Source organism: Scyliorhinus torazame, chromosome 3 (assembly GCF_047496885.1).
Source record: "Scyliorhinus torazame isolate Kashiwa2021f chromosome 3, sScyTor2.1, whole genome shotgun sequence".
Taxonomy (NCBI): Eukaryota; Metazoa; Chordata; class Chondrichthyes; order Carcharhiniformes; family Scyliorhinidae; genus Scyliorhinus; species Scyliorhinus torazame.
Genome location: NC_092709.1, coordinates 251536110 through 251558802, shown reverse-complemented (window position 1 = coordinate 251558802; position 22693 = coordinate 251536110). Strand labels below are relative to the sequence as shown.

Genomic DNA, 22693 nt, shown 5'->3' with positions numbered 1-22693 from the left:
TACAATGTTTATAAATTTCAATATTACAAATCCACGCCAGCACGTTCATATGTGTGCTTTGACACCCATCTGTATGACTGGACAGGTCGAACTGTCTTGTTTAAGTAAAAAATTAGTATTGTATCCTGTTAAATTTCTTTGGCACAACCGTTACGATTTTAATGCATTTATTTGCTTTTGTTGTGTTTAATATGCGTTCCGATTCGAAGACATTCAAAGTTGAATAGACAACTGACTGTAATCGATGGCTTCATTATATCCCCCACACTAACCAAGGAACTTGTGCGAAGACGTGCAGGCATCAACAGTCACCTCAGCGACTTGACAGGGTAAGAATTGAGAGCATTTAAGGCCACCGGGCTCCCGATGAGTGATTTCCAGCCTTGGTTCCCTCATTTAAAACATTTCTCCTATAGGTTCCGACTTAGGGGGCGTGATTCTCCGATCGCGGGACAGAGTGTCCGCGCCGTTGTGAACGTTTCACGACGGCGCTAAAACGGGCGTGGGCACTAGCGATTCTGTCCCCCACAGGGGGCCCGCACGGCGCTGGAGCGGTTCACTCCGCTCCAGTCTCGCTTCCTGGCACGCACTGGGGGTGGCGCCAACCCGCGCATGTGCGGTGGCCTTACGGCCCCGACGCAACACGGCATGTGGATTCTGGGGCTGGATGCACAACAAAGTAGGCCCGGGGGTGGAGAGGCCGGCCCGCCGATTGGCGGGCCCCAATCGCCAGCCAGACCCCATGGGAGGCCCCCACAGGGGACGGAGCCCCCCTTCCCTCCCCATAGGCCGCCCCCTGACCCTTCGCGCAGAGTTCCCGCTGGCAGCGACCAGGTGTGGACGGCGCCGGTGGGACTCTGCTTTTTCCGCGCGGCTGCTTGGTCCATCCGGGCCGGAGAATCAGCGGCTCGGCGTCGTACTTTCTGCCAATGTGGGGCTATCGTTGGGGACAGGGGGTAGTTGTGTGTGTGCTGGTGCTTGAGAGCTGGTGTTTTTTGTATCTTATAAATGCTTTTGGTGCAGACTCGATGGGCCGAATGACCTCCTTCTGCACTGCATGTTCTAAGTTCTATGTTGTTTATGCATGTTGCTGACTCTTTTGTATTGTTGAGTTGTCACTAAACTAAAATATATTATGGGATACCCATTGTTGATTGGTTCTATAATGCATTATGGAACACCCAATAGTCCCCAGCCAATAGTATTCAGGCAGGTTATAACACATGGAAATACCACCACCACCAGGTTCTGCTCTAAGTCATGCACCATCCTGATTTGGATTTCTTCACTGTTGCTAGATCGCAATCCTGGAAATTCCTTCCTGAAGCACCATGCGAGTATCCGCATCAGATGGACTGCAGCAGTTCAAGAAGACGGCTCATCGCCAGCTTCTCAGGGCAGTTTGGGATGGGTGACAAACACCGACCGAGTCAGGGACACCCACATCCTGTGAAAGAATTCTAAAAAATGATCAAACTCCTTAAATGTGAGAAGGCTGTACCTTCTGTGATATGTCCTGAGACCCTTGGCACATTTAAATTGGAGAGTCACTCTCGCCTGACGCCAGATTCCAGATCCCTTCATCATACAAATTGGTCTATTTACAAATGATCAGTTAGATTAAAACAACAACTATTTTGTTTGATGACGGCACATTGCTCAGTGGCTGAATGTGATCACTACAAGCCAGCAGTTGCAGACCATGACTTGCCATATCAACAGGCTCTATCTGCTCAAACAAAACATGTAACTTGTGGATTGGGCTGACAAGTAGCAAGTTACATTCACGTCACACAAGTGCCAGACAATGACCATCTCCTACAAGAGAGGATCAAAGCATTGCCCCTTGAAATTCCCCCGCAACCAACTTCCTGGTGGTTACAATTGATCAAAATCTGAACTGGACTAGCCATATTAATACTGGGGCTACCAGGGGAGGTTAAAGGTTAGGAATCCTACAGCGACTTCCCCAAGGCCTGTCCACCATGCACAAGTCAGGAGTGTAATGGATACTCTCCACTTGCATGGTTGAATGCAGCTACAACAGCACTCAAGAAGCTCGACACCATCCAGGACAAAGCAGCCCGCTTGATAGCTCCCCCTTCCATAAACATTCAAATCCTCCACCACTGATGAACAGTGGCAGCCCTGTGCACCATCTACAAAATGCACTGCAGTAACTCACCGAGGTTCCTTAGACAGCACTTTCCAAACCCACGACCATTACCAACTAGAAGGACAAGAGCAGCAGATACCTGGGAACCCCACCACCTGGAGGTTCCCCTCCAAGTCACTCTCCACCCTGATTTGGAAATATATCACCGCACCTTCACTGTCGCTGGGGCAAAATCCTGGAACTCCCTCCCTACAGCAGTGGACGTACCTATACCTCAGGGATTACAGCGGTTCAAGAAGGCAACTCACCACCACCTTCTGAAGGGCAACTAGGGTTGGGCAATAAATGCTGGTCTAACCAGCGATGCCCATATCCTGTAAATGAATTTTTAAAATTAAAACTATTTTAAAAATAGGGAGGGGTTGAATCGGAACGCTTATTAACTTTTCACTCGGGTGTCGTTCTTTCCAATTGGAATTCTATGTGATTGATGAGAAATGTGGATTACATCGACAAGAAATGAAACAGCTGACTGTTAACCACTGCGCCACCATGCCGCCCTAAAGTTTTGAATTCTATATGCAATTCCTGTGGCAACAGTATATCATAGAAATCATATCATAGAATATTCTGTGATAGAATATCATAGAATAAGAATATCACAGAATAAAACCCACACTTCTAACCTATCCCCGTAATCCAATAACCCCAACTACCCTTTTTGGACTCTAAGGGCAATTTATCATGGCCAATCCACCTAACTTGCACATCTTTGGACTGTGGGAGGAAACTGGAGCACCCGGAGGAAACCCATGCAGACACGGGGAGAATGTGCAGACTCCGCACAGACAGTGACCCAAGCCGGGAATAGAACCTGGGACCCTGGAACTGTGAAGCAACTGTGCTAGTGAGTATGCTACCATGCTGCCCCTAACAAGGAATGAACTTGGAATGATAATTTGTCATACCAAGGGAATGCTGCAATGGACATGTCATTTAGCTGTTGCCTTGTCTGGATCTGGCTTCTCACATCAGCTGTGAGTAAGTGACTCACTCACACAGGGAACCTGGCTGAACTTGAATCTGCATTTAGCAGATCTGAGCCCTAACTATATGGAACTAATTCTATCGTGGACTAAATAAAGACGTGCATCAAGTTCTTACATTGTATGACCCCAAACCAAGATTTCATCGATGATTATTTCACACGGTTGCTCCATGCACTGTTGTATGACCACACTGCCAGTGGACACCCGCATAGAGCACGCAGAGAAAACAGTATCTGCCTGCTGGAAACATGAATGTTGTGAATTTGGAGGATTCCCCATTCAACAGGATTTGCCAGAACCCACATTTTGCATCCAAGAAGCTGAAAACCGTGGCATTGGGCATGTCAGCTATAACCTGTTCAACCGTCTTCATAGGGTGATGAAGGCTTAAAGTGCCTTGTTTAGGTGGACTAGGTTGATGCAAATTCTGACCATAAAATCATTCTTTACCACAGCCATCATTGGTGAAACTCATTCTGTGGCCTCGTCTATGGGAATTATGATACCCAGTGTAGTCATCTGATGCAGCTCATGGACTACTTTCTGCTTCAAGGCTATTGATACTCTTCTCGGAGCACAACTGTTGGTGGTACAGAGTCATCTACCCTCATGGGGCTCATTGGGCTAAATCGCTGGCTCTTAAAGCAGACCAAGGCAGGCCAACAGCACGGTTCAATTCCCGTACCAGCCTCCCCGAACAGGCGCCAGAATGTGGCGACTAGGGGCTTTTCACAGTAACTTCATTGAAGCCGACTCGTGACAATAAGCGATTTTCATTTCATTTCATGTGGCATATTACAGGTAGCTTACCAATTATGTATCGGTTGAAAAGGTCTTTATATTCTCATTTCAGGGGCTTGGTGCTACAGGAGGTAATATCAGAGAGAAATACCCAGGAACACAAAATACTGGAAGAGACAGAATTAAAATTGATGTGGAGGAGGCATTGGATAGGCTGACTGCATTTAAAGTTGAGAAGATACCTAGCCTGGCTGAGGTGCATCCAAGGAAGTGCAAGTGGAAATTGGGAAGGCACTGGTCGTAATTAGCCAATCTGCCTTAGACTCAGTGGTGGTACCAGAGGATTGGTGAATTGCAAATACTACGCCCTCATTCAAAAAAGGGTGTAAGGATAAGCTTGGCAATTCCGTTTCACCTCTTGTGGCAGTGAAGCTTCAAGAAACAATTCAGGACAAAATTAGTCACTTGGGAAAATGTGGATTAATTAAGGACAGCCAACACTTTTCAAGGGCAAATTATGTTTAACTCACTAACTTGAGTATTTTGATGTAATAACAGAATCAGTGAGGGCAATGCTGTCGATGTGGCGTATGTTCCCCTCCGAAGGCTTTTTGATAAGCACCGCACCATGGTCTCTTCTTTAAGAAATTTAGAGTACCCAATTTTTTTCCCCCTAATTAAGCGGCAATTTAGCACGGCCAATCCACCTACCCTGCACATCTTTTTGTGTTATGGGAGCAGACAAGGGGAGAATGTGAAACTCCACACAGACAGTGACTCAGGGCTGGGAGTGAACCTGGGTCCTCGGCTCCATGAGGCAGCAGTGCTAACCACTATGCCACTGTGCTGCCCCACCCCACAGTCTTTTGATAAAAATTAGAAGTCATGGAATAAAAGGGACAATAACAATATAATTACAAAATTGGATGAGTGACAGGTAACAGAGGGCAGGGGTTAATGGTTGTTTCTCAGACTGGAGGAAGGTTTATAGTCGAGTTTCCCAGGGAGTCTTAAAGCCCTTGTTCCTCCTGATATATATTAATGACCTAGACCTTGGTGTACAGAGCACAATTTCATAATTTGTGGATGATGCAAACATTGGAAGTATTGTGAATCATTAAAAGGATAATGCAGAACTTGAAAAGGACATAGATGAATTGGTGGTGGGGCTGGACAAGTGGCAGATGAAACGTAATGCAGGGAAGTGTGAAGTGATTAATTTCAGTACAATGCAAGGGCACAACTTTTAAAGAGGGTGCTGGAGCAGATGGATCTGACTTTACGTACTCAACTCATTGTGGGTGGCAGGAGAAGTTGAAAGTGATTAATGAAGTATACTGTATCCTGGGCTGTATCAATTGGAGCACAGAATATTTAAGTATGGAAGTTATGTTAAACTTGTCTAACATATAACCACATGAATTAGTAACAGTAGGCCACTTGAGCTTGTCCACCATTTAATATGACCATGGCTGATATGATTCTAACCTCCCGCCTATCCCAGATAACCTTTCACCCCTTGTTTACCAAGAACCTATCTATCTACCTCTGCCTTTAAAACTTTCCATCGCCCTTTGAGGAGGTCCAAAGACTCACTGTCCTCAGAGAAAAAATTCTGATCTGTCTTAAATGGGCAACCCTGTATTTTTTATTTTTTAAATTTAGGGTACCCAATTCATTTTTTCCAATTAAGGGGCAATTTTAGCGTGGACAATCCACCTACCCTGCACATCTTTGGGTTGTGGGGGCAAAACCCATGCAAACACGGGGAGAATGTGCAAACTCCACATGGACAGTGACCCACAGATGGGATCTAACCTGGGATACTGAGGTGTAAGGCAGCAGTGCTAACCACTGCGCCACCGTGTTGCCTTGGCAACCCCTTATTTTTAAACAGTGACGCCCTCATTCTAGATTCTCCCCCAAGAGGAAATATCCTCTCCACATTGGCCCTCCAAAACGGCTCAGGATCTTGTACCTTAAAACGCTGGTTCAGCTTCAAATGGAGGACTGTGTCCAGTCCTGGGAACCACAGTTTAGGAAGGATGTGAAGGCATTAGAAAGAGTGCAGAAAACATTCACAAGAATGGTCCAAGGTATAATGAATTCCAGTTACATGGAGAAGTTGCAAACGTTCCTTGGAGAAGGAAGAGGGGAGATTTGATAGCTGTGCTCAAAATTATGAAGCGTTTGGACAGGTTAGATAGGAGAAATTATTCCCATTGGTGGGATAGATAGCCAGAGGGCACAGATTTAAGATAATTAGCAAAAACAGCAACAGCAGCCTGAAGAAAAATGTTTTTACACAGCAAGTGATTAGGATCTGGAATGCACTGCTTCGACCTTTAGTGGAGGCAGGTTCAATCAAAGCATTCAAGAGGGAATTGGATTATTACCTGAAAAGGAAGAATGTGCAGGACCAAGGGAAGACGGTGGGAAAGTGGCACTCTCCTTCAGCGAGCCAGCACAGAGACAGCAGGCCAAATAGCCTCGAGTGCCGTAACCAATCAGTTTCACACCACATTGTGCTTTTGTTCGATGAGCTATCAGAACATTTTAAAGTGTAACTATTTGACTATTGTTTCAACACACTTAAGTTCACCTCCTGGATTTGACTTGGGGAACATTCCTGATCTCTTGGCTACCTGGGCTGCCAGGGCAGGAATGACGAGTGAAAAGGAAAACAAAATGAGGGAATGAGGTGAAAACTCTGTATTTGTCAACTTTAGATACTGACTCTTGCTGGACTACGGGCTTCACAGGTGCCAACACTCTTCACAGACTTCTTACAAATAGTCATTTCACATCTTCAACAATAAATGTTTACACAACCTCAAAGCAGAGCTTGATCATGACACTTGACATCTATAATCATATTTACCATAATGTGGAGATGCCGGCGTTGGACTGGGGTGAGCACAGTACGAAGTCTTACAACACCAGGTTAAAGTCCAACAGGTTTGTTTCGATGTCACTAGCTTTCTGAGCGCTGCTCCTTCCTCAGGTGAATAAAGAGGTATGTTCCAGAAACATATATATAGACAAATTCAAAGATGCCAAACAATGCTTGGAATGCGACCATTAGCAGGTGATTAAATCTTTACAGATCCAGAGATGGGGTAACCCCAGGTTAAAGAGATGTGAATTGTATCAAGCCAGGACAGTTGGTAGGATTTCGCAGGCCAGATGGTGGGGGATGAATGTAATGCAACATGAATCCCAGGTCCCGGTTGAGGCCGCACTCATGTGTGCGGAACTTGGCTATAAGTTTCTGCTCGGCAATTCTGCGTTGTTGCGCAGAAGGCCGCCTTGGAGAACGCTTACCCAGAGATCAGAGGCTGAATGCCCTTGACTGCTGAAGTGTTCCCCGACTGGAAGGGAACATTCCTGCCTGGTGATTGTTGCGCGATGTCCGTTCATTCGTTGTCACAGCGTCTGCATGGTCTCGCCAATGTACCACGCTTCGGGACATCCTTTCCTGCAGCGTATGAGGTAGACAACGTTGGCCGAGTCGCACGAGTATGTACCGCGTACCTGGTGGGTGGTGTTCTCACGTGTAATAGTGGTATCCATGTCGATGATCTGGCACGTCTTGCAGAGATTGCCATGGCAGGGTTGTGTGGTGTCGTGGTCACTGTTCTGAAGACTGGGTAGTTTGCTGCAAACAATGGTTTGTTTGAGGTTGCGCGGTTGTTTGAAGGCAAGTAGTGGGGGTGTGGGGATGACCTTGGCAAGATGTTCATCGTCATCAATGACGTGTTGAAGGCTGTGAAGAGGATGACGTAGTTTCTCCGCTCCGGAGAAGTACTGGACGACGAAGGGTATTCTGTCGGTTGTGTCCCATGTTTGTCTTCTGAGGTCGGTGCGGTTTTTCGCTGTGGCGCGTTGGAACTGTCGATCGATGAGTCGAGTGCCATATCCCGTTCGTACGAGGGCATCTTTCAACGTCTGTAGATGTCTGTTACGCTCCTCCTCGTCTGAGCAGATCCTGTGTATACGGAGAGCTTGTACATAGGGGATGGCTCCTTTAATGTGTTTAGGGTGTTTGGCATCTTTGAATTTGTCTATATATATGTTTCTGGAACATACCTCTTCATTCACCTGAGGAAGGAGCAGCGCTCCGAAAGCTAGTGACATCGAAACAAACGTGTTGGACTTTAACCTGGTGTTGCAAGACTTCGTACTATGTTTACTATAGTCATTACATAGCAATCGGTCATAGAAACCCTGGTTTACTTTGTTATCTGTATCAGTATCATGCCACATTGTGAAATTGCTCAGTGAGCTGTCTTAACATTTGAGAGCACAGTTTATTATTGATTAAGGACTATCATTCTAACACAAGTTCAAATTCTTTAAACCTTCAACCACACTTTCATCTTTTTACAGACACCCTATACACTCATCCCTTTGATTAAATTTATGGTCATCTGTCCTGTGGCTTGGTGTCAAACTTTGCTCAATAATACTCCTGTAAAGTGCCTTGGGATGATACTATGTTAAAGGTGCTATATGAATGTAGTTTGTTGAATAGACAATACAGTATTTGTAGATGACTTTTTCCAAATAGAGTAAATAACTTAGATGCATGGTGAGGAATTTTAAAAGTATAAAGTTATCAAACAATTTCAATGATTCAAGAAATGAGTGTTTCTAATCTGATTTTAAGATACAATTCTGAATAATAAAGTTAGATTAAACCATAGGCAAGCACAAAAGGACGGAGGGGCATCAAGGTCAACTGGTGATATTTGTTGTCTCGTATTAGGCATGATCCCAGTAAAGAGTATGCTCCTTTTTTGGGCATCAGTCCGAGCAACATCATATACTTTCCCTTCTCAACAGCCAAGGTCATTAAGTTATTTTATGCTTGGAATTTCAAAGTGTTTTCATTAAAGAAAGTTCTGATGGGTATGTAAGCCTGTGTCAGTTTGATTCAATAATACCATTCTCACCAAAGTCAGAAGAATGTGGATTTGTACCTCACTGAAGACTGTAAACACCTAATCAAGGCTTGTAGACACGTTGACTACCAAGTAACTGTTATATAGTCGGAGATGCTATAATTTTGATTTATATTAAAATCTGCCTGTTAGCTAAACATTAAGATCAGGACATTTCTCCAGCATCCTGTTCAACATCCCTTCCCCAACCAATACCACCAAAAACAGATCAACTTGTTGCTCATGGGACTTACATGACTGCAAATTAATTGATTGATGATGAGATGGTTCAGAATGCTCTGAGGACTTGATAAGGTGCAACATAACTACAATTTCTTTTTCATGTGGTGTTGTCGGCGTTGCACTTTCAGCTACAGATTTGCCATGGTTCCCAGCTTTCCCTTAAAGTCCCCAGGTCCGGATGGGATCTATCCCAGGTTACTGAGGGAAGCGAGGGACGAAATAGCTGGGGCCTTAACAGATATCTTTGCAGCATCCTTGAGCACGGGTGAGGTCCCAGAGGACTGGAGAATTGCTAATGTTGTCCCTTTGTTTAAGAAGGGTAGCAGGGTTAATCCAGGGAATTATAGACCAGTGAGCTTGACGTCTGTGGTAGGCAAACTGTTGGAGAAGATACTGAGGGATAGGATCTATTCACATTTGGAAGAAAATAGACTTATCAGTGATAGGCAGCATGGTTTTGTGCAGGGAAGGTCATGTCTTACAAACCTAATAGAATTCTTTGAGGAAGTGACAACGTTAATTGATGAGGGAAGGGCTGTAGATGTCAAATACATGGACTTCAATAAGGCGTTTGATAAAGTTTCCCATGGCAGGTTGATGGAAAAAATGAAGTTGCATGGGGTTCAGGGTGTACTAGCTAGATGGATAAAGAACTGGCTGGGCAACAGGAGACAGAGAGTAGTGGTGGAAGGGAGTGTCTCAAAATGAAGAAGGGTGACTAGTGGTGTTCCACAGGGATCCGTGCTCGGACCACTGTTGTTTGTGATATACATAAATGATCTGGGCAAAGGTATAGGTGGTCTTATTAGCAAGTTTGCAGATGATACTAAGATTGGTGGAGTTGCAGATAGCGAGGACTGTCAGAGAATACACCAAAATAAAGATAGATTGGAGAGTTGGGCAGAGAAATGGCAGATGGAGTTCAATCCAGGCATTTTGGAAGATCCAATTCAAGAGCGGACTATATGGTCAATGGAAGAGTCCTGGGGAAAATTGATGTACAGAGAGATCTGGGAGTTCAGGTCCATTTACCCTGAAGTGGCAATGCAGGTCGATAAGAGTGGTCAAGAAGGCATACAGCATGCGTGCCTTCGTCGGACGGGGTATTGAGTACAAGAGTTGGCAGGTCATGTTACAGTTGTATAGGACTTTGGTTAGGCCACATTTGGAATACTGCATGCAGTTCTGGTCACCACATTGCCAGAAGGATGTGGATGCTTTAGAGAGGGTGCAGAGGAGGTTCACCAGGATGTTGCCTGGTATGGAGGGTGCTAGCTATGAAGAAAGGTTGAGTAGATTAGGATTGTTTTCGTTGGAAAGACAGAGGTTGAGAGGGGACCTGATTAAGGTCGACAAAATTATGAGATGTATGGACAGGGTGGATAGCAACAAGCTTTTTCCAAGAGTGGGGGTGTCAATTACAAGGGGTCACGATTTCAAGATGAGAGGGGGAAAGTTTAAGGGAGATGTGCGTGGAAAGTTTTTTTTACGCAGAGGGTGGTGGGTGCCTGGAATGCTTTGCCAGCGGAGGTGGTAGAGGCGGGCACGATAGCATAATTTAAGATGCATCTAGACAGATATATGAACGGGCATGGAACAGAGGAAAGTAGATCCTTGGAAAATAGGCAACAGGTTTAGAGAAAGGATCTGGATCGGTGCAGGCTGGGAGGGCCGAAGGGCCTGTTCCTGTACTGTAATTTCCTTTGTTCTAGTCCCTGCAAAGCTGAACCTACCAGGTCTTTATTTAAAACTTGTTTTTTGCAATACCTGTTGTGATATCTGCAAGACTGTATTCATTGTGAATTATACTTATATGACAACTTATTACTTATTATTATTAGAAGTGTGAGGCATAAATTACAATGTGTAAACAATTTTAGAGGACACCTTTCTGTAGATAACCCAGTGCTTTGGGTTGAACATACTTTTTATTAACATTGTAACACTCCTATTAACACATTAAACTTAAAATCTACACAATTATATTACAAATATAAATCTGCACACTATAACATTATTTCAAACAAATGGAGAAAATACTTTTCTTTAAAATTCAGCATTCTGTGGCATACTGTAAGATACTTGTCACGATCACATGTAGAGGAGTTTTCTCAGGAGCCGGAATGTATAACTTGGCATACTGAGAGTTGAAGGCACAAATACATGTGCAGTGCAGGTACAGTATTGTGCAAGAATGATTTTGTGATACCTTTATTAAACCAGGCACTGTTATTTCTCATATGGTATTTTTCTTCACAGATGGATTGTCAGGGAAGAGTAAGTCAAAGGCCAGATGCTTCCTTCTGCTCATTTCCTCCTGGCACCCAGCTGTAGATTGAACTTTACAAAGGCTTGCCTGAACTGTTCACCAGATAATCATGCAAAGAAGGCCAGCCTCCAAAACAGAATTAAATTTCAATTGAGGCAAAGAAAAAAAATAGAGAATGATTTATTATGAAGGATAACATGACTATTATCTGAATAAAGAAATATCTCTATAATGAGAAGCTTTCGGTCAGATGAAACCCCTGAAAATTACTGTTTAAAATTTTGTCGTACGGTTAAGTTTTCACAATTATAACTCTTTAGCTGCTTCACTAAACGTAGCAAAAATACTTATTATTGCCCTCAAATTTTTGTCTCTTACAGGGAGTACAAAGCAAAAAATTAAATCTGTCTTATTCCTTCTCTTATTCGGGTTACTTTTACCTTCATTTTACTGTTCCTCGCCTTTTCCCCTCAACCTAGCATGATTTCCATTCTTCTATAGAATTAGGGCCTATATTCCATTCCCATGGATCCGGGAGGACCTGGTATTATCTTAGGGCCTTCCTCACTGTAGCAAAATGGTCAGTTGGGTCACATGTAGTGCAATTAGGCGAAGCACACAGACCTAATTCTGTGCACCTCCAGTGTAGACGTTTACCTCCTTGCCAATATATCTCCCATCTCCCGAAAACATCGACTCTTAATGGGATAATGCTTCCACGGGCTCACTTGCCTGTGGGTACCTGACCCTTACGGCCATTCTTTATCTCTGCACGAAGATAACAGTTGACAGGTTTTTGGAGAGGGAGAGAAATCACAGCCAAACCCCAGTTTGTTCTCATCCAATGCCTTCCACATATGCTTCTAGCTAATTATCAGGAGTTGAAACCGTCTTTTCATTTCTACAACCGAGGGGATCTGATGGCACTGTAGCATTTTTACTGCAGACTAGGCAAGATCATCTGCTTCTGGCCAGGGATGGAATTTGAGGATCCTTTTGGTCTGTATGGATTGGCAGCTTTCAAGGTATACGCTATCGGGGTAAATTCCTGAACTGTACATATGCGTGGACTCAAAATCTATATTTTATTTCGCACAAGTTTTAAAGAACATTCAAAACCAACATTTTTACAGGAACAGTTTATTCCATCCAAAAAAAATCTACCTCACTTAGCTTCATGTTTCTACAACTGTTTCAACAATATGATTTGTAGGTTTAGGAGTTTGGACAACAATGATAATAATAAGAACAAAAACAGATGTAGATTTCTGAAGCATACCTTCCAAATATAGTACCACACAGTGCATAATGAAAAATTCCTAACATCAGGAAACTTTTTTTTAAACACTTTAACCTACAGATGGCCTATACAAAAAAGGTGCAATTTAATTTATTTCAGTCGAGGGCTACCTGGATGTCCATTGGCCAAGAACCCGCGCCCCCCCCTTTCGAAAACACTGACAAATGTGAAGATCATTAAATATACCATCACCAACTACTACAGTGCATCTGCATACAAACACTGTGCCCCAAGTAGCAGAACCATGTATTTGCGCTTGAAACATCAGGGGTGACATTCTCCGACCCCCCGCTGGGTCGGAGAATCGCCGGGGCTGGCGTGAATCCTGCCCCCGCCGGCTGCCGAAGTCTCCGGCACCGGAGATTCGGCGGGGGCGGGAATCGCACCGCGCCGGTTGGCGGGCCCCCCCGCGCGATTCTCCGGCCCGGATGGGCCGAAGTCCTGCCGCTAAAATGCCTGTCCCGCCGGCGTAGATTAAACTACCTACCTTACCGGCGGGACAAGGCGGCGCCGGCGGGCTCCGGGGTCCTGGGGGGGGGGGGGGGGGGAGGGGGGGGGGGGCGCGGGGCGATCTGGCCCCGGGGGGGTGCCCCCACGGTGGCCTGGCCCGCGATCGGGGTCCACCGATCCGCGGGCGGGCCTGTGCCGTGGGGGCACTCTTTCCCTTCCGCCTCCGCCACGGTCTCCACCATGGTGGAGGCAGAAGAGACTCCCCTCCACTGCGCATGCGTGGGAATGCCGTCAGCGGCCGCTGACGCTCCTGCGCATGCGCGGCCCGGAGATGTCATTTCCGCGCCAGCTGGCGGGGCACCAAAGGCCTTTTCCGCCAGCTGGTGGGGTGGAAATTTGTCCGGCGCCGACCTAGCCCCTTAAGGTTGGGGTTCGGCCCCCAAAGATGCAGAGCATTCCGCACCTTTGGGGTGGCGTGATGCCCGTCTGATTTGCGCCGTTTTGGGCGCCAGTTGGCGGACATCGCGCCGTTTCCGGAGAATCTCGCCCCAGGTGTTAGGGGAGGGGAGGGTGTGTGTGTCTGTGTGTTGGTGCGGGGTGGGGGGGGGGGCACGAGGGCTAGATATTCCTCACATGGTTGAAGAATAATGCAAGAATCAAACTAAATGTACCCCTTTTTGCCTTTTGCATTTGCAAGTGGAAAAGTAGCATGAGCAAAGACCCGGGAAGATTTTTACACCTACCCCTCCCAAACAGAAAATGGTGCTTTGGAATAGGTGAAGAAACTATGGTAAAAAACATTGTAAAAATGGAAGGATTCACATATAATCTGAAATATATTTAGAAACTGCTGCCAATTCCCCCAATGCTTCTTACCTTACTCTTTTCTCCCTACCCAACAGTCTGGTTAGTATTAATTCTCTACATAGAGAACAAGTTGAAATCAGTTTATGCATCAAACTGAATTTTTGGTAAGACATTTAAATCTATTAAACACATAATTCTGTTTTTTTGAGAGAAGGGGCGAAAGTTCCCAAAAGCATAAATGAAAAAAAGAAACATTACTCAGATAACTGACCATTGAAGAGGTGCCATATTAAATACTGTAAATATTTTTGCATAAGCTCTATAGGTTAAAGAGTTAAAACCAACCCTTTTCTATTTATTTCTTCCCAACACTGCAAAATATTTGTTTTTTTTGTGGCCCTGATCAGCTTACACATCAGAAGAACCACATAATTACAATAATTATTAATACAGGAAATGGAAGATATTTAAGGTAAATAAATCAAATCTTTCAAAATAGATGTTGATGCGGAGGACAATGAGTTAAATTTTGATAAACTGAGGGCAAAAGTGTCTATTAAATATTGTATGTTTACATTAAAGCAAGTTTCCTGTGCTTTTCAAAATCAAAATTTACAGAATGCCACAATTGGAAACTGCACTTTAAACAAATCCTTAATGTTTATTACAAAGCATGCGCATTAACACTGAACTGAAACTGAGATTTTGTTCCACTAGTTAGAGCCAGTTGCTAGATAAATAATCACTGAACTGCAATATAGATAATCTTGAAATTGATGTGCTAAACTCGTGGTGAATATTTTGGATTTCTTGGCATTTCTGTAAATGACTTTAACTCATAAGGTATCCCAGAATCCACTTCACTTGATTTTCGGGAAAACAGCAGCCTTATATCACTGTGCAAGTAGATTTTTCCAGACTTTGAACTTTGAAACCTGAACAATTAGATATAAAAGTAGAATGTGGTGAATATTTGGCTGCTAATATAACTGAACATTCAATTTAAAATCACACGACCTTCCAGAGGAAAATTCTCAAAATACAGTTTTAGTCAACACAAATCTGGTCAGGTTGACAATTGATGATAATCCCCTCATACCAAAGGGGAGGAATTATTTTCCAGCCCAACAGAATTTAACTCACTTCCATCATATACAGATGAACAAATCTAGCTTCCCTTTCTGTACTCATGCGGGGCAAGATTCTATAGGCATTAATAGATTGCTAGTACCTGATCCAAGTGAATATTTATCACACACAAGAACGAACAAGGAAAGTCATGGTGTCATTGCATCATGGAGCTATCACAGACGGGCCCAACTTGCCAGCACAACAAATTTGCAGCAGGGGTCAGTGATTAGTAGCAGGAATCTTGGGCAATATTTTGTTCCTTTCCAAGCCCAGGATGCCAGAACCAATTGTACTTCCTTCCAGGATGAAGCTGGCTAACTCACAGCAGTTAATGGTTTGAACCCAGGGCCCTGATTTACTACATTTCTTCTTAGGCAATCTATCTGGATCTAGGAAGACTTGCTTTCCACTCTGGTTTGTTCAATTCTGAAATGGCTGATGGTCCAATGCTTGATCTGCAGACTCGACTACACACACAAGGCGGGTGATGTGTTTGGAAGTTTGGTGCATTCCTGCCGTGACTGAGCTCCAAGTGGAGCAGCTTGCTTCGGGATTTAACCATTGGGGAGTTCTCAATTGTCAGGAACTCCTCTGATGACAAGACTGGGAATGGACGCTCATCTTGTACTATTTTGCAGATTGTTGGAAAAAAATGCTGCACATATATTTACTTTTCAGTTAATTTACTAAGTTGTGTGAGGATGGTTTTATATTCTAGACAAATACACATCATGTTTGTGCATAATACCCATTTTGGAGGAAGTGGGAGTGAGTCCCTTTGCAGGATGAATGCTACGTCGTTCGATACTTGAGCTTGATCCAGCTCAAGGTGGTGTTTAGAGCTCACCTCATCAAGGCCGGAAAGAGTCAATTTTTTTAGGAGGTTAAAGATAGGTGCAAGCGGTGCTCGAGAGGGCCCGCAAACCACACACAGATGTTCTGGTCCTGTCCTAAATCGGCGGGTTTTCTTCAGCACCATATGGGTTATCCTAAATGTTGATTTAGAGCCCTGTCCGTTAGTAGCCAGCTTTGGGGTGTCAGACCATCTGGAGTCGAGGACAGGTGTGGGGTCAGATGCCCTGGCATTCACCTCATTGATTGCTCGGCAGAGGATTCTGCTGAGTTGGAGACAGGCGATGCCACCTAGTGCCTTAGTGTGGCTAGGTGACTTGATGGAATTTCTGTACCTCGATAAGATCAAGTTCATGGTGAGGGGACCGATCGATTGGCTGTACTGCAGATGGCGGCCTTTCATATCGTACTTTAAGGAATTAGTCACGGTCAGCTGTTTGGGGAGGAGGAAGTGGGGTGTGGTTTTCTGTTGTATTTCAGTTAAGTGGGGGTATTGTTACTGTTGTCGGTTGGCATTTTATCTTTTGTTGATACATGTGTTGGTTTTGTTTTGTTCTGGTCCCTGGTTCAAAGACACTCCTTGTCTGACCAAGGGACCCGACATCAGGAAGAGGCACATTGGAAACGGCCCCATTGTCCTTGCTGTAAATCCCTCCCTCACCCAACCAACACCCTCTTCCTGGGGACCCCTGCCTGCCCACACTTAGCAGTCTCCTGAGGATCCATCTGTGTTTCTCTGGGTAGGTCCTAATAAAGTAACAACAGTGGCCACTGCACCCTAGGGCGCTGCAGCTCCAGGGGACTGGGTTTCCACACTGTTGGGTCCTTAATTCAATGGGAGGTCCTACACTGTCCAGGTAAATGCCTGGTTACCTGGTTATATCTCCTGTGCAATGGCAACGTGTTGACTTCCACTAGTAGGTGGATCTCATGCTGTCACCATATAGTCTGCCCACTGATTCTATGAAATTCAAAGAAAGCTTCAAATATATTAATGCTGGGGCGGCACGGTGGCGCAGTGGTTAGCACTGTTGCCTCACGGCGCTGAGGTCCCAGGTTCGATCCTGACTCCGGGTTACTGTCCGTGTGGAGTTTGCACATTCTCCCCATGTTTGCGTGGGTCTCACACCGACAACCAAAAGATGTGCAGGCTAGGTGGATTGGCCACGCTAAATTGCCTCTTAATTGGAAAAATAAAATAATTGGGTATTCTAAATGTATTTTAAAATATATATATTAATGCTTAGAAATTAAACAATGCAACATTACTGGTCTTAGAGAGAGGTGCACGTTATTTTCAGAATTTACATACCTCAAATGAATCAGATAACATAGTACTTTCTTCTTCACTTCTGAATTTTCCATATTTTCATGTGTCCCTTTATTTTCTTCCACTGGCACTAGAAATATTCTGTGTCTCAAAAGTGTAATGTGGTTTGGTGGCATGTCGCTAAAGTCATAAGTCACTAAAAACATCTTGACCACAGTTTTATTTGGGTTGAATAAGGTCTGCAAATAGACAGCAATTGTCACGGTATTAATTTAAAATCATCAAGTGAAGTGAAGAAATATAGCCTTTACGCAAGTCAGATTATTGTTTACAAAAGATCTCATTAACAGTAAAAATTCAGCACCACCTCTTCACTATCATATATACACGTGACGAGAGTATGTCTAGCTATCTCAACTTTTACCTCGGAGGCTGGGAGGGAATGTGCGAAAAGAAAAGCAGCATTTAGCATTTCAGAATCACATGGCAATTCATGACTGAGGTGTACAAAAAAAAAAGTCACAAGTTAAAATATAATCTAACAAACAATGAACATTACTTATGGTGTGGTCTGATAGAAAATTTACTTTTGTAATGAACGAATATTGTTAATAATCCCCTTTTCAGGTATTGTTCCCCACTTCCTTTTCAAATCTCCCAGTGACCTACTCCTCAAAAAAAAACCTTGACCCTTGTGTCCTTGCAAAATACTGTCCCATCTCCAAAATCTGTTTCCTCTCCAAAGTCCTTGAATGTATGTCGCCTCCCAAGTCCATGCCTATTCTGCCTACAATTCTATTTTTTAACCTTTTCAATCAGGTTTCTCCTCCTGCTACAGCACTGAAACATAGGGACAGTAGATTACATTTTAGCCCCTCGAGCCTCTTCCATCATTCAACGAAATCATGGCTGATTTGCCACCTAACTCTCATTTAAATGGTCCTTTTCAAATTACATCTGATGCAACTACGATCATGATAAATCATCATTTCTCCACCTGTTGGGAGCCTTCAAAATGACTGACATCATCCTCGTCCAATGCTTTTCCTGCATCATCCAGCTGGATCAAGCTACCCCCACCCGATTCTACTCCTGCTGTCCATGTCGTAGCTCACTTCACCTACACTAGCCCCCGGTCTGGCAAGAAAGTTTTAATATTTTCATCCTTGTTCTCAATTCTTTCCACGGCCTTGCCATGCCCCATTTCTATATCCTCTCCAGCCCTGCCATCTTCAAAAATCCCTGTCCTTCTCCAATTCTGACTTCTTGTGCTTTCCTGATTTTAGCGCTTCACTGTTAACCACTGTGACTCAGGTGCCTCAGCCCCAAAGTCTGGAATTCTTTCCCTAAATCTCTCCTCCTTGAAGATCAAGCTTTTGATCACCTCTTCTAATATGTCCTTAAGTAACTTGGTGTCAAGGTTTGGGATGGTTTTCTATGTTAAAGGTGCTACAAAGATGCAAGTTGTAGGTGTAGCACCAGCTAGTATAATGGAGATGTCGCTACCCATATGAAGCCCATGTACATCAGTTAAAAAAAATAAAAGCAATATGCGCCACAGTGAATTTTGGGAAATATATCATTACTGATCCACTTCATTAGAAGCATGAAATGGGTGGCGCAGTGGTTAGTACTGCTGCCTCACAGCACCGAGGACCCGGCTTCGATCCCGGTCCCATGTGGAGTTTGCACATTCTCCCCGTGTCTGCGTGGGTCTCACCCCTGTGGCCACCCGAGTTGGTCACTACCCGACTTAAAATGGCGAACCGCAAAGGCTGAAGGGAAATTCAGCCAACACAGGCAAAAACTAGCAGGTGCAAGTTTACTGTGTATTAAGACTCTGCAGAAACCCAGACAGCATAGATACAAGCAGCCATCTGCATAGTAATGTAGCAGCCATCTACATAGTAATGAGCGATCCCCGGGAACAATCGAAACATTTTAAGGTAAACAAGGCCAAGCCAGACTCCTTGGCGCCAGCAGGTGCCAACACAAAAGAGTTTTTAAAATTTTTAAAAAATATATTTATTAAAGTTTTTTAACACAATTTTTCTCCCTTACAAACAATAACCCCCTCCCCCCCCCCCCCCCCCGTAACAAAAAAAAACGAGAAATCACACAGAGCAAGATATATACATGGCAAAATGATATATTTACACAGCTTTGTACACTGGCCCTCACCTGTACGTGCCAGTTTCCCCAACCCTTCATGTTATCTCTTGCTCATCCGCCCTCCCAGGCAGTCCCCCCTCTCCCCCCCCCTCCCAGGACATCCCCAGCCACCCCCCCCCCAAGGTTGCTGCTGTTGCTGACCGACATCCTCTAACGCTCCGCGAGATAGTCGAGGAACGGTTGCCACCGCCTGTAAAACCCCTGCGCAGACCCTCTCAAGGCAAACTTAATCCTCTCCAACTTTATGAACCCAGCCATATCATTTATCCAGGCCTCCAGGCTGGAGGGCTTTGCCTCCTTCCACATTAGCAAGATCCTTCGCCGGGCTACTAGGGACGCAAAGGCCAGAATGCCGGCCTCTTTCGCCTCCTGCACTCCCGGTTCGTCCACTACTCCAAATATTGCTAGCCCCCAGCTTGGCTTGACCCGGACTTTCACCGCCTGAGATATTGCTCCCGCCACTCCTCTCCAGAACCCCTCCAGTGCCGGGCATGACCAAAACATATGGACATGGTTCGCCGGGCTCCCTGAGCACCTTCTACATCTGTCCTCTACCCCAACGAACCTACTCAACCTCACCTCCGTCAAGTGCGCTCTGTGGACCACCTTAAATTGTATCAGGCTGAGCCTGGCACACGAGGAGGAGGAATTAACCCTACCTAGGACATCAGCCCACAGACCTTCCTCGATCTCCTCCCCCAGCTCCTCCTCCCATTTACCCTTCAACTCTTCTACCAGCGCTTCCCCCTCTTCTTTCAACTCCTGGTGTATTTCCGACACCTTGCCCTCCCCGACCCATACACCCGAGATCACCCTATCATGAACTTCTTGTGCCGGGAGCAACGGGAATTCCCTCACCTGTCGCCTCACAAAAGCCCTCACCTGCATATATCTAAAGGCATTTCCCGGGGGTAACTCGAACGTCTCCTCCAGTGTCCCTAGGCTCGCAAACGTCCCGTCGATGAACAGGTCCCCCATTCTTCCAATCCCCGCCCGATGCCAGCTCTGGAACCCCCCGTCCATCTTCCCCGGGACAAACCGGTTGTTACCCCTGATCGGGGACCACACCGATGCTCCCATTGCACCCCGGTGCCGTCTCCACTGGCCCCAGATCCTTAGCGTTGCGGCCACCACCGGGCTCGTGGTATACTTTGTCGGCGAGAGCGGCAGCGGTGCCGTCACCAACCGCCCCCAGGCTCGTTCCTTTACAGGACGCCATCTCCATCCTCTTCCATGCCGCCCCCTCTCCCTCCATAACCCACTTGCGGATCATCATCACATTTGCTGCCCAGTAGTAGCTCCCCAGGTTTGGCAGCGCCAACCCTCCTCGGTCCCTACTGCGTTCCAGGAACCCTCTCCTTACTCTCGGGGTCTTATTCGCCCACACAAACCCCATAATACTCCTGCCTACTCTCTTAAAAAAGGCCTTAGTGATCACGATGGGAAGGCACTGAAACACAAACAGAAACCTCGGAAGGACCACCATTTTGACCGACTGCACTCTACCCGCCAGCGAGAGCGGTAACATGTCCCATATTTTGAAATCCTCCTCCATTTGCTCCACCAACCTCGTCAGATTCAGTTTATGTAGGGTCCCCAACTCCTGGCTATCTGGATCCCCAGATACCGAAAGCTCCCCTCCGCCCTCCTCAGCGGTAGGTACCCTATCCCTCTTTCTTGGTCCCCCACCTGTAATACAAAGAGCTCACTCTTCCCTACATTGAGCTTATAGCCCGAAAACTCCCCAAACCCCCTTAGAGTCTGCATGACCTCCACCATCCCCTCCATTGGATCCGCCACGTACAGCAACAGGTCATCCGCATATAGCGACACCCGATGCTCTTCTCCCCCTCGGACCACCCCCTTCCATTTATTAGACTCCCTCAATGACATGGCCAATGGTTCAATCGCCAATGCGAACAACAGGGGGCACCCCAGCCTCGTCCCTCGGTACAGTCGAAAGTACTCCGACCTCCGCCGGTTCGTCACTACACTTGCCATCGGGGCTCTGTAAAGGAGCTTAACCCAATTGATAAACCCTACCCCAAACCCAAACCTGCGCAGCACCTCCTAGAGGTACTCCCACTCTACTCGGTCAAAGGCCTTCTCCGCGTCCATAGCTGCCACTATCTCCGCCTCTCCCTCCTCCGATGGCATCATTATCACGTTTAAGAGCCTCCGCACATTGTGTTTAGTTGCCTGCCCTTTACAAATCCCGTCTGGTCCTCGTGGATTACCCCCAGGACACAGTCCTCGATCCTCGTGGCCAGCACTTTTGCCAGCAACTTTGCATCCACATTGAGGAGCGAGATCGGCCTGTACGATCCACATTGCAGTGGGTCCTTGTCCCGCTTTAGGATCAAAGAAATTGTCGCTTCCGACATTGTTGGGGGCAGGGTCCCCTCCTCTCTTGCCTCATTAAAGGTCCTCACCAGTAGCGGGGCCAACAGGTCTGCGTACTTCCTGTAGAACGCCACCGGGAATCCATCCGGTCCCGGGGCCTTCCCCGCCTGCATGCTCCCCAAACCCTTGCTCAGCTCCTCCAACCCAATTTGTGCCCCCAAACCAGCCACCTCTTGCTCCTCCACCCGCGGGAATCTCAGCTGATCTAGGAATCGTCTCATCCCCTCTTCCCCCGCTGGGGGCTGGGATCTGTACAGCTCTTCATAAAAGGCCTTGAATACCTCGTTTATTTTCGTCGCACTCCAAACCGTGGCTCCCCTTCCATCTTTGACTCCCCCTATTTCCCTCGCTGCCATCCTCTTACGGAGCTGGTGTGCCAGCATCCGACTAGCCTTTTCCCCATACCCGTAGGTTGCCCCCTGCGCTTTCCTCCACTGTGCCTCCGCCTTCCCTGTGGTCAACAGGTCAAACTCCGTCTGGAGCCGTCGTCTTTCCCCAAGTAATCTTTCCTCCGGGGCCTCTGCGTATCTCCTGTCTACTCTCAAAATCTCCCCCACTAACCTCTCCCTTTCCATACCCTCTGTCAACACAAAAGAGGTTAACAGACACTTAAAGACCGCCCAACGATCAGGGAACAGCTCCAGTATTGGAGAAATCGAACCAAGCGATTGGAACAAAGCCCAATCACTTGAAACCAGGTACGGGGTCTGCCCCGAAGGGCAGGAAGCCCCTGGGGACTATAAAGTAAAGCCCCAAAATTGCAGCACCACCTTAATACCCCTTGTTCCAAATTTCAAGAGAAGCATTCAGATAAGAAAGATGGCAATGCAACGCCTCATGAACCCTGAAGAATTTGTGGTCGCAGCGACCAGCAGTAGAGTAGGACAGTGTCCCGTTTGGGAAGAGGAAATCAGAAAGTACCTCAAAGGGAAAGGATGGCACCTTTG

General features: G+C 46.0%; 1 protein-coding gene and 1 long non-coding RNA gene across 10 annotated transcripts in view; one reads left to right on the top strand and one right to left on the bottom strand.

Moving 5' to 3' along the window:
• Positions 1-201: 201 nt before the first annotated feature.
• Positions 202-11593, top strand: LOC140409053 (uncharacterized). Its single transcript, XR_011940269.1, has 2 exons — positions 202-329; positions 11352-11593. It is a non-coding gene; the product is annotated as an uncharacterized lncRNA (long non-coding RNA).
• A 2966-nt stretch (positions 11594-14559) lies between these two features.
• Positions 14560-22693, bottom strand: part of atosb (atos homolog b) — a 180277-nt gene continuing 172143 nt past the window's right edge. For 8 of the 9 annotated variants that reach the window (XM_072497105.1, XM_072497108.1, XM_072497109.1 and 5 more), the window contains 2 exons: positions 17214-17410; positions 14560-14853 (listed from right to left, as the gene is read on the bottom strand). In XM_072497105.1, the coding sequence (XP_072353206.1) occupies positions 14700-14853; positions 17214-17410 (351 nt within the window). In that variant the 3' untranslated portion in view covers positions 14560-14699. Of the gene's footprint in view, positions 14854-17213; positions 17411-22693 lie in introns of those variants that run through there. The other variant, XM_072497114.1, reaches the window with a different exon arrangement.